The sequence below is a fragment of the Lactuca saligna genome, chromosome 1 (genome assembly GCF_052625555.1).
Source record: "Lactuca saligna cultivar CGN05327 chromosome 1, ASM5262555v1, whole genome shotgun sequence".
In the NCBI taxonomy this organism is placed as follows: domain Eukaryota; kingdom Viridiplantae; phylum Streptophyta; class Magnoliopsida; order Asterales; family Asteraceae; genus Lactuca; species Lactuca saligna.
In genome coordinates this window covers 9,086,999-9,102,404 of record NC_136417.1, presented here as the reverse complement: position 1 = coordinate 9,102,404, position 15,406 = coordinate 9,086,999, and the positions used below count along the sequence as shown (strand labels likewise).

Genomic DNA, 15,406 nt, shown 5'->3' with positions numbered 1-15,406 from the left:
ACTAACATGGGAATCTTTGTGATTTTATTAAGGATGTTCAACCTTTTAAAGTCAAAATGTCTTCGACTAATTTTGACGTTGATAGAAAGTCAACCATAAAAGTTGTGGCCTTGGATATGTCTATACCCCACAAATGTCGCATTACCATTTAAAAGATCATGGCCTACGATAATGATGTGAGCCATTATATTAAAGATATGGAGAAAATAGTGTATGGTTGTTATACATGCCGCGTTACTAAGTTTGAGGTTGATTTGTAACATTCAAATTGAGCGTCTTAAAAGAAATAATCAGGTTTCTTTAAGTTTATCAGGAATTTTCGGTTTTACTATTGACAGAATTTAAGTTCATTTATACTGCAAACTTGCAATTTTTATTTCCGGCTGACATGTCAGCAGGAAGTGTCCACTCATCAAACACGTGGCATGCCACGTATGCGGTTGACCGGTTGAACCTGTTAAAAGGGTAAAACCAAGAAAAATTGCAAGTTTGCGGTATAAATGAACCTAAATTCTGTCAAAGGGTAAAACCGTAAATTCCTAACAAACTTAAGGGTTTTAATTATGACATTATACCTTAAAATTGAACAAATATTTTAAGATAAAAAATAAGAATTCTATGATAAATGTTCATGAAACTATTGGTTGGTTGTTCATCAATAAATTGTTAATTCTAATAAAACAATTTAAAGACTTTTTAGTCAAGTTGACCTGATGAAAATTTGAAAGAAATATGATAGATAACTAATCATTATATGTAAATCGACATAGCATCCGTTCTACTTATGTTTTTAATTCATCAGAACTAATTATCCGCTAAATTTTCATATTTAAATAGAGACTCAAAGAAAATTTCAGACGTGGATTGTATTATTACATCCACATATTTGGAATTGGTAGATCATTCACTTGATTTTAAGTTATTGATGTAAATAACTTTCTTGGTTCACCCATAAGTTTAAAATAATTAAAAGTCAAAAATATTAGTTTTATTTGTTTAAAGAGTTGGATTCAGTCTCCAAAGATTGACCAATGTCTTTGCATGATTTCCTGCCAAATTTCAATTGTTGGTGACTGAGTTATCAAAGTCTTTTAGTACAATTGTGATTGACTCGAGATAAACTGGATTTATCTTTAGCTATAATACCAGTTTGGAGATGCGGAGTGCATGTTCGGATAAACTATAATAAACTTGGAAAAATGAAAGTTGTGGTAGCACCCTTGACAATATTGAATCTAGAAGTTAAACCACACGGTTCATTATTTTAAATGAAAACGATAAAAATAAAAAAACCAAAAAAATAGGCTTTGAAAATCTTGATTTATACATGTATTTTTTGACAAAAACATATATAATCTTTTATATATAAAAATGAAAAGAGTAAATTAAAGTTTTGATCCTTATGGTTTGGTTAGATTCACACTTTCATTCTAAACTTTAAAATTTTGACAAGATGCATCCCTCTAGTTAAAATAAAGTGCATTGTATATCCTTAATCCATTAAAAAAGACCATTTTATCCTTGTTTTTTATTTTTGTTTTTTCATATATATATATATATATATATATATATATATATATATATATATATATATATATATATATATATATATATAACTGTTTAATTTTTTTATATTTTACCGCTTACATTTTATTTTATTTATTTATATTTTTTAAATTTTATATTTTTTTTGAAAATTTATTCAAAAAGATTTTTTTAATGTTTTTTATATTTTGTTCGCTTACATTTTTTGAAAATTTTTTAATACCTTGTCTAGCTTTTTTTTTTTTATGTTTTGTTAGGATATATTTTTAATGGTGTTTTGATATTTTGGTTTTTTATATTTTTAAAATATTTGAACAAAAATATAAAAAAGTTTGTTACATGTGAGTATGATTAACACATATTCGGTATAAAATTATTTATTTTAATAGGTTGTTGTATATGCTTAACGGAATTCAAAACGAGTGTCAACGGCCTCGAGTTCAATTTTTTTAGTTTTAAAATATTTCACGCCTTTATATTATTTTGAGTTATGTTTTGTTGAACTAGTATATGGAATGTCGTATTTTCACAGTCTACAAGTGATATGGCTTTTGAACTTAGACTAATGGAAGTATGTAATATTGTTTAAAGTTTTGTACTATTAATTATGTGTATGCTAACTGCGATCCAACTTTGGCATCGCAACCTCCACGTTTCCACCGCCGATCGGGGTGTGACAGATTGGTATCAGAGCTAACTAACTATTTTTCTAGGAAAACACAACTATAGTCTAGGGTTTACTCTTTTAGGTTTAGGATATTCCTTAACCTATAAAAATAAATAAAATACATAATCACAACACCAAAATACAGAGTTGTATAAAACTCGAAACCGTGATGAGAACATCTATGTAATAACTAAAAATAACTTAAATTCCAGACTTTAAATCAGATACTCAACTAGGTTTTACAGTACATAGGTCACACCACAACTAAATATAGTTGGTAAATTAAAAGCTTAGAAATTTAAGAAACATATTACATAATCACACATCAAAACACCATGATCACATTTCTAAAATTTTATGATTTATATGTGAATTAAAATAATAACAAGCTTAAAGTTATTTTTCTTTTTATGATGGATGAACTTTGGAGGATGATCGAACCTCCGGCAGAGGAGTCTGTAATTCCCCTTGTACTTGGTGACCCATATTTTCCCGACATACCCATGGAGGACAACCCAATTCCCTTGGACGGGACATGCCACTACCTGCAGAAAGTAGTGGGTCAGAAGAGAATCCTGAGTAGGATTTGGAAGAAGACATGGAAGAGGACCCTGAGGAGGAGCAAGATGAAGACATGGAATCTAAGGAGCACGAATCTATGGGTGATGTGGAGCCAATCAACAATGAGGAATCAGAGGCGACGCCACCCTCCACCCCCAGCCTACCACGTAACCACATAGTGGGAAACGTCTTCACACAAAGAAGACCGTCTAAAATTCTATTCCCATCCGAAGGAAGACTACAAAGAAACTAGGCAGAAGACTCTCTCACCTAATAATCCAAAAACATGTGTCACCACGATAATGTGAGTGGTGATTACGAAGAAAAACTCCAATGATTAGATGCTTGATTACACCATACAACAATATGTTACCCAACCACCAACTACTTATAAAAAGAAAGTATGTTTTTTGTCAAATCATCAAACAATGAACAACTTTTACGAAAAATCGGTTGTAAGAGTATTCTTGTCAATTATATGCATTTAAAGTATGTTATTGTAATAATATTGTTTTTATTTTATTTATTTATGTTATTGAAATAATTACGGTTTTTTATGTATTCTTTATGTATTTATTACAATAAAAATATAGTTTTTTATTGAATAGTGTTGTAAAGGATTGTAAATTATATGCATTCTACGGATAGGGGCATTCTTATCATTAACAATTAAATATATTCATTTGTCTTGTCTTTTTATTCATACCAAACAACATTGATTAATAATTCATTTCACTCCAATAGAACAATGAAACATCAAAATGGAATCATAGTAGTTCACTCCATTACCTTGTCCATTCCATTAACATGTTTGTTCTATTATTTTGTCATTTAATTCCATTCAACCAAACGGCCCTAAATCTTTTAGCATATAATATAAGAGGTTAGAAATCAACAAAGACCATTCTACATTCTGGAACTTCCTAACCAAAGAACTGCAACATGAAATCAAATGTTCCACTTGACTAGAAAGAATTTGGTAGTTTTTAGATTGTAAAAAATATGTTCACTTATAATAGTAACTAGGTGGGGACCCCCGCGTTGCGAGGTTCGGATGCGATAATTTTTTCCGTTACTATTCACTACCAAGATGTGTATCTCCAGAAATAGAAAGCACCTTAAAAACTGCATCACTAACCTCAACAATTACGATCAAAAAAAAAGGAAATATGTGTAATCAAAGTATTACGAATGCACATGGAAAAAAGATGTTCCACCAAAAAAACGAATGTAGAAAGATACAAACGGACACAATTGCAAACAATGAAAGGAAGAACAATTGCATGTAATGCCTTACCTGCAAGTTTGCAAATACATTGCTCTTCTTCCTCTAGGAAAAAACATCCATATAAATCATACACTAAAATGTAACCTTACATTTAAATGATAAACTAAAAGACATCAATTACTTAATCAGTATTCCATATCTGACAATAACCAAGAATTCCAAATAAACTCTCAGATGCGGCATGAACATTACCTACGGTGGCTGTCAGTGCTTGACGATTCTCACGTGTGTCAAAGAATCCCATTTCTTGTAGTTGTGTCAGTTGTGTAGCATACAATTCTTCCGGAGGCACTACTTTTTTATTTTATTTATAAAAAATGAAAAATATATGAGTTTGTTTATTTGTGAGATATGAATGATGATGTTGACAGATTAAATAATAGGTAAATAAGTTAGTTACCATTTGAATTGGTTGGCATTGTGAAGCCACTGGTTCCAAGCCCCCCCCCAAAAGATGTTCATAAGCATATATCCAATCCCATGTTGTCGGGCCCACCTGGTACACCAAAAAACAAAATTATTATAAATATAATAATATTTATTAAGATTTAGTTTGCTACACCAGTTTGACCTATTTCCCTGAATTTAATCAACTTGTATCCACTAAACTAAAGTCTGTACTGTGGCACATTTGAGTGCAGAGCAAATTGGTCTTTCAACAAAATTGAAATATCAACAAAAAAAACATTACATAAGGGTAGTTCAGTCACAAACTATTAATGATAAAAAAGTAATTTTTTATTGATAAAATCAATCAATTTTAATAATTTAAAAAAAATTTGCATTCAATTTGAACATAAAAAAACTCCAAACACTGTCCCATTTTACTGCAATGAGTCATATTTGAGTGCAGGGGCAGACTGGTCTTTCAGCAAAGTTGAAATAAGAACAAAAAAGTTGTACATAGTGGTAGTTTAGTCACAAAACTGTTAACGATAAAAAAATTATATGTATTTATTTTACTGCTAAAATCAGTCAATTCTAACCAAAAAAAGAAAAAAAAAAAAAAAAAAGGATTCGATTTGAACATAAAAAACTGCATAATCTATCCTATTTTACTGCTTTGTGACATATTTGAGTACGGGAGCAGATTGGTCTTTTAGCAAAATTGAAATATAAACAAAAAAAAAAAACTATATATAAGGGTAGTTTAGTCACAAAACTGTTAATGATAAAAAGAATATGTATTTTTTTATTGCTAAAATCAATCAATTTAAAAAAAAAAATTGCATTTAATTTGAACATAAAAAAACTGCACACTATCCCATTTTACTGTACTGTGGCATATTTGAGTGCAGGGGCAAATTGGTCTTTCAACAAAATTGAAATATGAACAAAAAAAATTACATAAGGGCAGTTCAGTCACAAACTATTGATAATAAAAAAAAAAGTTATTTATTATTGATAAAATCAGTTAGTTCTAATAAAAAAAATTGCATTCAATTTGAACATAAAAGAACTGTAAACAATGTCCCATTTTACTGCACTGATGCATATTTGAGTGCAGGGGCAGATTGATCTTTCAACAAAATTTAAATATGAACAAAGAAACTGTACACATGGGTAGTTTAGTCACAAAACTGTTAATGTTAAAAAAAATATGTGTATTTTTTTACTGCTAAAATCGGTCAATTTTAACAAAAAAAAAAATTGCATTCGATTTAAACATAAAAACATGCATACTTGGTCCCATTTTACTGCGCTCTGGCATATTTGAGTACAGAGACAGATTGGTCTTGCAGCAAAACTGAAATATGAACAAATAGATTACAATATATATAAAAAAAAGAAGGGGGAGGGGTAGAGTATGTGTACAGTATGATCTCAATACTCACAAATCACAATCAACAAATTAAAGAGCACACTATCCGGACAATCTCCAAAGAATGTTCTTCAATGCGTATTAGCTCAGCCTGAATATAACAAACAAACAATATGGTAAACTATTTTTGTAAAAGTAATTGAAAATAATAAATCATCTTCCAAATTATACCTCTTTTCCTGCTCATCTCATCTCAAAACAACCTATCATTTGTTAGCCTCAAACTTTGGTGCCGAATGTAAATTAGTTTTTATGGTATTAATTAATTTGTATTTATTTCAAAAAAAATTGAATGGGTTGTGAGGAATGATAGTAAGAGTTTTTATGTCTTTTAAGATGGAAAAGAAGGAATAAAGCAATGACAGAAAAAAAAAAAAAAAAAATCTAATTTCACAGTGTGCGTTGTGAGTCGTGAGCCAGGGTGCCCACTCCTATCCATCTTATGGATGCAAAGTCCCAACGTTATTGTTTACATGAACACAATGCATGCTTCTGATTCTCATGCCTAATAACTGTATGTATTTACATACACACTTAAATAATATTTAAAATGGGGCATCACATATTACAATAATACCCTCAGTTAGTAATCTTGACTCGGAAAAAAGGTTTAAAAAATAATCACCAAAGATGGAAATGTCACATACCTTACAATATCCTTAAATTACCAACCTCTACCTCTATCATCTTACTAACCACTTCAACTTGGTGATTACATTACAATTCATAACCGGACATCAATTAACCAAAAAAATTCAAAAAAAAAAAAAAAAAACAACACCACAATATACATCCAACATTCTTTGACACATTTCATCAAACACCTGATGTGCACACAGTATTAACCTTTAAAATAAGGATAAATTGCAATCACAAAAAGATAAAAATCAAGTAGCTGTACCTGTTGTATAATTGCAAGCCATCATTGCTCCTACATATTAAAATCAACACGGTTGCTGACTTGAAATCAGCCTAAACTTGGGCTTCAACCTACTCCCTATCACTGTCTTAAAAATCCTTCAAAAATCAAAACATACTTGTGATAAACATGTAGTGAAGTCTTATAGGTATTCAATCCAACAGTTGGGATATAGAAATATGAAAGAAAATCCATGAAAAAATTACAGTCACAAATCCCTAATTCCTCAATTGACCATCCACATATACCCACAAATAAAATAAATAAATAAGAATCCATAATGTAAACAACGACAAAAGATGAAAACTAATTAAAGAAAAAATCATAAGGTGCAATTTTGGAATCAAAGCAAGAGAAGGAAAGGAAAGAGGAACAATCTTTGCTCAGCGTCGTCGACCGGCTCGTGGTCGACGATTGTGGTCAAGATATTGAGGAAGAACAGGCCTGACCCTCATCCGCCCCGGTGCCGGAGTGGAGAAAGTGGAAGGAGGTGTCGATGGAGGTAAGGTGTCTGATACTCATTTGCAAAGACCAAAAGCTAAGGATTAAGCAAGAAGGGTCATAGACACCGCACAAATTCTTATCGACTTACAGAGTGGGTGAAGTGAGGTTGAAGTGATGAAGCTATGCAAAAATTATGTGTTGGTGACTGGTCCGACGATGTATCACTCTTTCGACGGTGGAAGTGTCGAATTCACATACCGACTGTGGTTTACCCCCGATTTCTCTTTTCCCTTACTTTTGTCTTGTGTTCGTCTTCCCTATTGGCCGATAAAAAAAAATAAAAAAAAAAAAAAAAAAAAAAAAAAAAACAGGTGGAGCCAAAGAATAGAAGGCTAGAAATCAGAATAGAAAACCTACCGGAGGAACAGTGCACTGGTTAGTACGTGATGGCGGTGCTCAATTGGTTCTAAAGAGAAACCCTCACAGAGGGTAAAGGAAAGACAGTGGAAGGATCGGGAAGCAGAGGAAAAAGAACAGAAGGTTTGGATAAGGAACGGTGGAAGGAAGAAACTGGAAGGATCGATTACCTACAAGTGTGGGGATAAAATGACCGGCAAACCGGCACTATTCCTAAAGATGGTCATCTTTAATATATATATATATATATATATATATATATAAGAATTATTGCTTTGTATTTAAATAACACCAAGTATAATTTTGTAATAAGAAAAGTAGATTCCTATTACTTGCATTAAACACTTCATCTGGACCAGATAAAAAGAAGTCGCATCACTCGTTGCAATAGTGAACAAAAAGATATAAAATTATATTTATTAGTTTTGAACTTGAAATCCAACAAGCTACAAAATTTTAGTAGATGATAGATACAACAAAAACATAAAGATTGAAGCTATTACTTATTCTTCATCCACATTGAAGTTGAACCCACCAATCCGATGTCGCCTTTTATCAAAAACAGCTTTGAAAGATTCACGTTCTGCCCGGATACGCTCTTGGAATACATTTTGACCTTTTGACTCAACACCTCCCTTTATGCACTCTTCCTCTGATAATGGGTTTGATTTCTGCAACAATCAATAACTGATTTATTTATTACATTAACATTATTAATGCCAAATTAAAAAATTTGAGGGTTTCAATTAATAATGAATTGTCTAATATACCCTCCAGCAAGATCCATATGAACAACAACAATAACTTACCAAGTTGTAACCTGAACCAGGCCCAATAACTAATGATGCTGTGGTTGCTTTTCCTTTTCTTGTTGCGCTTATTGAGAACCCAACATTTCCACCCTGAACACAAACAACAAAAGTCAAAGGTGTGGTTTCTTTTTGACTTGATACACTTGATTCAATTGCAAAAAGTTATTTATTTATTTATTTGCTTCTATTTTATGAAATATCTTTTAAGCGTCATTTATTAAAATACACACCTGATCACCCCAGCGTACAGATTTACCTTCCTTACTATATCCATATGCTTGAATTAAGCCCGAAAGAGCACCACCATTTTGTGTAGCTTCTTCTTCATGGGACTCATTTCCATCCATATCATTTGACCATTTACTTCTACTCAAATGTTTCACTTCTGGTGTATCATTCTTCTTCTTCTTCACATCATCATCATCTAAGCAACTCACAAAACCATATGTTTATTGTCTCCTTTCAACCAAATGTCTTGTATTATAATTACTAATAATTAAATTATGCATACATACCATCACCATGAGGTGTTAAATCATCCACCTGCTCTTTCATATTCTCATGTGGACTTTTACCATCTATAGCATCATCTTCATCTTCCATATCCATGTCCACCTCTTGAATCCCACCTTCATCAAAACCATCTCCATGGAGTAAACACTGCAAAGTATAATATCAAATCAACTTTTCAATAATTTTTTTTTTTGAGTCCTAGATGATCCATCCATAGATGTTAAAACAAACCTTGACATCCATTTTCAAGTACAATGATGGAGCTTCTTCCCATTGTGTAGCCATCTTCTGTATATCATCCAGGCTAAAGTTATGCACATTCCTAGCCGCACAACCCTATCACAAATCACAAACAGATCCCCTCAGGGAAACATTCTTCCTTATAATAATAATAATCATCATATTTGTGTTTTTATTATGTTTAATATTTTAGTATTCAGAATTAGAAAGGCTTGTTTATGTCATATTTAAACTCACTGCTGGATCCTTGTATGAGGCTTCCACTATGTATACTTCATAACCAGATCTCTGCAATAAAAAACAGGAAACAAATGAATAACAGCAGATAGATGTATAATATTCATGTCACAAACATCACAAATAATGCAAATGGTCTCGATCCTTAATAAAAGTAAATGTTGCAATTTCTTGCAATCTTTACCACCAAACTTGTCACTTAGTCACAAAACAATCAGGGAACCTGGATAACTTTTGGTCAAAAAGCAAGAATTTGTAATATTCAGTGGTCTTGTTTTGCAATTTACAAGTGCAATGGTCACTTTCCAGAGTGGACTGGAGCATGCAATGTTAAAACAGTATAAGTGTTGATTTATAAATAATTAAAAAAAAAAAAAAAAAAAAAAGATCAATTTCGTATATAGGCCCGCTGTCATCACCTTTACAGAAAGATTCCATGGCTGAGCAAATACAGTGTGCATGATAGTTGCCACATTTACATAGGTAACAACAAAGTATGCTTGTGTATACAACTATATAAAATTCCAGATTGCCATCAAAACATAAATAATAATAAGGATCAGACTCCACTCTCCAGATTCTGTTATTTCTTATTGAATTGTTTACTCATGCATTCTATTTATATGTTTTACGAACTCTGTATATTTATGAAACCATAATTGCTCTCGCTAAGCTTAAGGCTTACACATTCCATGTATGCATCTGAGGGAAGATGAAGCAATAGAATAGCATGAAGTAGTTTGAGAGAATATTATTATGATTATTGTCTAATACAACTCCATTACATAGAATCTGTATATTATTATGATTAGTTTGTGGAAACAATAAGGACAACACAGCTAATTAAACATAACAACACAAATGACAAATCTCTCCCCCCAAAAAAAAGAACAGAAGTGATAAATTCCATAGAAAAGTCAAAGCACAGATGTATGAATTACAAAGAATGCTGTATCATCAAAATAATATTTCAGATAGTAGTGAAAATAAAAGATATACGTGTTGATAAATCCAACTATCCAAGGGGAAAACAAGCCTCTATAACAAACTTGAAACACCTGACATAATTATACGATTCAAAACAAAAATAGTACAATTCCAGCTACTCTGCTTGTATTTGGCACAAACCCTAATTTTATTTTGAATTGTCGATGTGTGTCCCAGCCTCCCAGGTGCTGGTACTGATACAGGAGTTTGCTCGAAAATAAAATTATTAATATAAAATCTATACAGCAACTTGATTCACAAATTTAAACCCCTTTAAAATTCTTAAATTGAATGGATTACAGGCTTAAAAGTTTGGTCAAAAATAAAAATGCTAAATGCAAGAAATAACAATGTACGTCTGTTTATTTGTTTATAGCATTATACTTCCAATTTTTTTCTTATTAAAACCTTGTATTTTGAAATTTCTACCTCACGTTAGCATTGTACTTTCAACTTTTTCTTCTTAACTACCGTGAAAATTAATTAGTATTTGGATGACTTCGCTACAATAGGGTTAGAAAACTCAAAGTAAAATGTTGTAATTGGAGTAAATAAAAAAACAAAGAAATAAAAATATGTTGTTTTTTTTCCAATTAACCCAAAAATAAAATGCTAGCTTGCCAATAAGTTTCACAAAATAGATAAATATAGGATGCTCTCTAACGAATCCATAACATCAACATATTTTCATAAACGATTTCCAAGTTTGCATATCTAAAATGAATCCCCTCACATACTTCCCAATAACTTATCAAGACAAATACCTTGAAACTTAAACACATTATGGTATCATTAAAACCTGCAAATAGTAAAGCATCCCTACAGAGAAGGTATGTATGAGTATGAGAGTTGAGAGTTGAGGGTAAGGGTATACCTTAGCAGTTGCCCAAAACTGAGCAAAATCGGCTACCCGCAGATTGCGGTCATCCACTAAGACGAGGCACACATGACATACCAGCAACAAATAAGTCAATTGGCTCAAAAAACAAAACAAACTGCATCGCTGGTTAGTGTAATTGAGCCACTTATTCTACAATCACTCTTACCTATCAAAAGCTAGTCTGATCAATACCATTTTTTTTTATTTTTTAAAGCAGCATTCATTACCAAGATTAGCACTAGACTTCTAAAATGCTAGCATTTCAGTACTAAACCACATAGAGTTTTATAACACAAAAAGCAAGTGGATAAAGGGGAAAACAAGAATACTACTCGCAATACTAAAGGATTGACATCAGATAACAAGATATAAGATAAAGACAAAATATAAACCCTTGTATACTAAATGTTTGGAACTTGTGTCCCAAATAACCATACCAATTATGAAGGAGTAAACCCCCTCATCAAGGGTCTTCTTAAATGCCTTCAGCATGCTTGCTCGATAAGCCTATGCAAATATATATACCAATGTTAGAATTATAGAGCTCTTTTAATAAGGTAAAGTACCAAACCAACTTCAATTCTGGTCCTTATATATGGATAAGTACTTAAAATTACCTCCTCCATTTCAGGTTCATAACAATACTCCATCACAGTCTTCATTACTTGTCTCTTGCCTCTGAGAGAACCAGAAGACTTTGACAACTCACTATCTTCAGCCTATAAAATAGGTACAATACTTAAAATCAGAATGTCGGGTCACTAAAGTTTCTTAAATATAGTATAGAGATATATAAAATATACTAGAAACAAAAGAAAAGAAGTCAACTATAGACCTTTTCAACTTCAGTCATGAAGTACTCATCCATTGAATGAATGCGTGGTGCTTCCCCACCATTTTCAACCTCAATATCACGCAGCACCTTTGCCAAGTAGCTCTTTCCACTACCTGCAAACATTGATGTAAGCTGTGAATCTTAATTGCCTCATGCGGACATCAACACGAACAATAATAGTTATAAAAAGATGTAAACTTGAGATGATTGAAAGACTTGTTTATGATCAAGAAAACTACCTGGAAGTCCACGTAGGATTATCACCAAGTGATCAGGACGAGATACTCGATGTGGCTGCTTAAATATGCGAGAAGCATCAATAACATTTGGCTTCTCTGAAGATATATGCTGCAATGGAAACAGTTGAACATCTCTCAGATGTTTTTCAGATGAAGATTGCCGGGTGTAAAATTCCTAGGAATCACAATGTTGGTTATCAGTGAAAGGAAGGAATGTCACAGTAACATCTGATAGGAAAACACAGACTTCATAAAAAAGAAAAACTTCATTAGTCGTACCTCAACAGAAGAAAGAGTTGAAGCATGGTGACCTGCGTTATTGGCATAATAAACTTGTGTAGATGATTGGTGTTCAGGAATTGCAGAACGTGATGATGATGATGAAGATAACGAATCTGCTGAAGAACTAACACCAATAGGAAACAAAGAGGGCTTTTGTACTGGTGGTGAAGTGAATGGCTCAAAAAAATGATTCCGTGGTGGGTCTATGGGTAGTGGTGGTGGAGGGGAAACAGGAAGAGGAGGTTGGCCACGATAAGCATGAGGAACCTCCACTGGACCAAAGTTTGTCCCAAAAGAACTAGGTTTATTAACATAAAGAGGTGTTGGCAACTGAATCTGAGTTGTTCGCTGCAAATTGTGATGATTCTCTTGTAAAGTTCCAGTAGTTGGATCATGCAATTTCTGATTCAGTTCACTTCTCTGCAAAACAGAATGATACGGAGCTGCTCCTCTATGGTGATCCTGTGTTTGTTCATGTCTTTGATCAAAATGCACATTATTCTTCGCATACACTACTCCATGATCTTCCCTGCTACTTGGAAAGTCACTCATCTCCCGTTTCCGTTTGAATCCGATGTCATCCCTAACTTCACGAGTTTCTCCAAATTTCTCATGTGCATATATATTGCCATTTTCACCATTGGATTCCGAAGTTGAATTTGCGCCTACTTTAGGAAGACCGCCATTGGCAGCATTGCCATGATCATGAATCAACTTCAATATTCTCTCATTGTCAGATGAGGACTTTGATGTATCTGCAATTTCACCACCCATAAAGGATCCTCTAGGACCCTTGTTATTATCAATGGGTTCAATTTTCATTCTCTTGATTCCGCCATTATCATAGCCATCATATCCATAACCAGCAGAGCCAACACCACCCGTATGATGATTACTATAATTTCCATTAACCATAGGAGGATTGACGACGGCATTATACGGACTCATATCTAAGCTAGGGTTACTACCATACCACATAGGTCGTCTACCTACATGCCCATTAATAGGATTATAATCATGATTATAACTTAACGAACTCTGATGATTCGGGAATGGATGGTGGTGATCAAAACGGGGTCGTTGATGATAGTAATCGTTTTGTGGTTGTGAGTAATGGAATCTGGGGTTTTCGATGAATGGGGGAGGAGGGCAAAAAGGGAAGTGAGATGTTGAACAGATTGGGCAGATGTTGGCGTTGTTACCTGGTACTAGTGGCAAAGGCGGAGGACGCCATGAATGATCCATCAGCTTACAGAAAATTATGAGTAATTGGTACCGGCAACGATGAAAATCCCTGGGTTCCAGGAAACAGAAGAAGAGCAAAAGGATGCCTATTTGACAACAGGTTGTGATGACATTAATCGAGCACAAACTTGCCCTTCTCTTGTCAAATTAATTCGGGAGAAACACCATTAGTCTTGCTTTTAGGTTTTTGGGTTTAATTGGTCGCTATGTTAATTTTTGTGCAATCAAGACCTATTAAAAAAACTATTTTCTTCTATATATTGTTCCTATTAAATTTTTTTATCCCGTATCATATTCAATAAATCTAATAAAATTTGAATATATTTTCCACTATTTAATATGGATAGGATGATAATGAAGACAAAATATAGAAAGATATTTAATATATCAAAGAAAAAATGTATTCATAGCAAGTTAATAAGTCATTAAATTTTTTATCCATTTAAATATACGTTTCACATTTAATGAAATTAATAATATTTTAATACACTTGTCACTATTTAATATGGAGATGATAAATACAAACAAAATTTAGAAATATATTTATTTACAAAGAAAAAATATATTAATAGCAAGTTAGTGGGTCATTAATACTTTTACTTGTATGTGGATTAATGAAGTCATCCAGACACCCACATGTCGGGTCGGGTGAATTCAATAATAGACGTTTGTTGGCATTCCAGCATTCCTTCGCCTTTCATGGCCACATATCTTTCTGGCTAAGGAATGTGAAATCCTTATCCTGTTCCATGAATCCAAGCTGTTCGCAAGGGCCAACTTGATCCTCTTCCCCAGGGATCCCCGATAAGGGAAAGAAATACTTTTGTTAATCCTTAGTTGATGTGTAATGTAACATAGTAATTATCTTTTTCAATTGGGAAAGATGGCTGAGTGGACGAAAGCAAGCATATTAATGACGATGAACGCTTTTTTGTTATGCATACGGGTGTTGGGCTTTCAGTAGTACGGGCCTATACTACCTTCCACACCTACCCATATTTGTCTTAACAGATCATAACAAACTACCCGAAAACAAGCTCACAACTAGGATACACATACATCCTATACTTAGTCTCTCGAGAGTGGCTAATCATTCATCAATTGGCCTGTTAAACCCATACCCACTCTTGAAACTTCAAACCAACTTTGCAGCTGCTCGTGTAGGCTAATCATAAATAACGCTAGATTCCATAGACAGTCGAATACTTGATTCTACCCTAAGCCCACAACCAGACAAGGAACAAGAATAAGGCTAAATCAAACATTCTCATGCTATAAAATCTTAGTCATGTACAACTATGATGCACACACGAAGCAACTATAGTAATGATGACAATTTTATTTATCATACAATAAGTTTTTTCCAAGGCTGCCATGTATCTTACATCAGACAGTTCTATCATGCAATTCCTAAAGATTCCTAGTCTATCTCTAGCATGCAATTCTTATTATAATCAAATAACAATGTTGGGA

The 15,406-nt window shown here is 32.9% G+C and overlaps 1 protein-coding gene and 1 long non-coding RNA gene across 6 annotated transcripts; both read right to left on the bottom strand.

Annotated features, from left to right (window-relative positions):
* Positions 1 to 3,943: 3,943 nt before the first annotated feature.
* Positions 3,944 to 7,864, bottom strand: LOC145047697 (uncharacterized). 4 transcript variants are annotated; one of them, XR_013682400.1, is made up of 7 exons: positions 7,664 to 7,864; positions 6,785 to 7,563; positions 6,055 to 6,707; positions 5,897 to 5,974; positions 5,745 to 5,808; positions 4,462 to 4,557; positions 3,944 to 4,355 (listed from the first exon to the last, which is right to left on the bottom strand). It is a non-coding gene; the product is annotated as an uncharacterized LOC145047697 (long non-coding RNA). The 4 variants fall into 4 exon arrangements; XR_013682392.1 differs by lacking the exon at positions 6,055 to 6,707 and having other exon boundaries at positions 6,785 to 6,900; positions 7,395 to 7,563; positions 7,664 to 7,846; XR_013682366.1 differs by lacking the exon at positions 6,055 to 6,707 and having other exon boundaries at positions 7,664 to 7,855.
* A 190-nt stretch (positions 7,865 to 8,054) lies between these two features.
* On the bottom strand, positions 8,055 to 14,143 carry LOC145047570 (P-loop containing nucleoside triphosphate hydrolases superfamily protein). 2 transcript variants are annotated; one of them, XM_078995970.1, is made up of 12 exons: positions 12,686 to 14,143; positions 12,407 to 12,581; positions 12,168 to 12,280; positions 11,950 to 12,051; positions 11,770 to 11,839; positions 11,327 to 11,382; positions 9,466 to 9,516; positions 9,220 to 9,324; positions 8,991 to 9,135; positions 8,732 to 8,899; positions 8,473 to 8,565; positions 8,055 to 8,334 (listed from the first exon to the last, which is right to left on the bottom strand). In XM_078995970.1, the coding sequence occupies exons 1-12, from the start codon at positions 13,931 to 13,933 to the stop codon at positions 8,288 to 8,290; spliced, it is 2,373 nt and encodes a 790-aa protein (XP_078852096.1). In that variant the 5' UTR covers positions 13,934 to 14,143; the 3' UTR covers positions 8,055 to 8,287. The 2 variants fall into 2 exon arrangements, with proteins under 2 accessions (XP_078852096.1, XP_078852025.1); XM_078995899.1 differs by having other exon boundaries at positions 8,706 to 8,899; positions 12,686 to 14,141.
* Positions 14,144 to 15,406: the final 1,263 nt, after the last annotated feature.

Coding starts and splice junctions, on each gene's coding strand:
- LOC145047570 (XM_078995899.1), bottom strand. CDS start 13,933: ATGGATCATTCATGGCGTCCTCCGCCTTTGCCACTAGTACCAGGTAAC. Junction 9,517..11,326: donor AGTTTTGGGCAACTGCTAAG/GTATACCCTTAC, acceptor TTTTTATTGCAG/AGATCTGGTTATGAAGTATA. Junction 9,136..9,219: donor ACTTGAAAATGGATGTCAAG/GTTTGTTTTAAC, acceptor TATACTTTGCAG/TGTTTACTCCATGGAGATGG.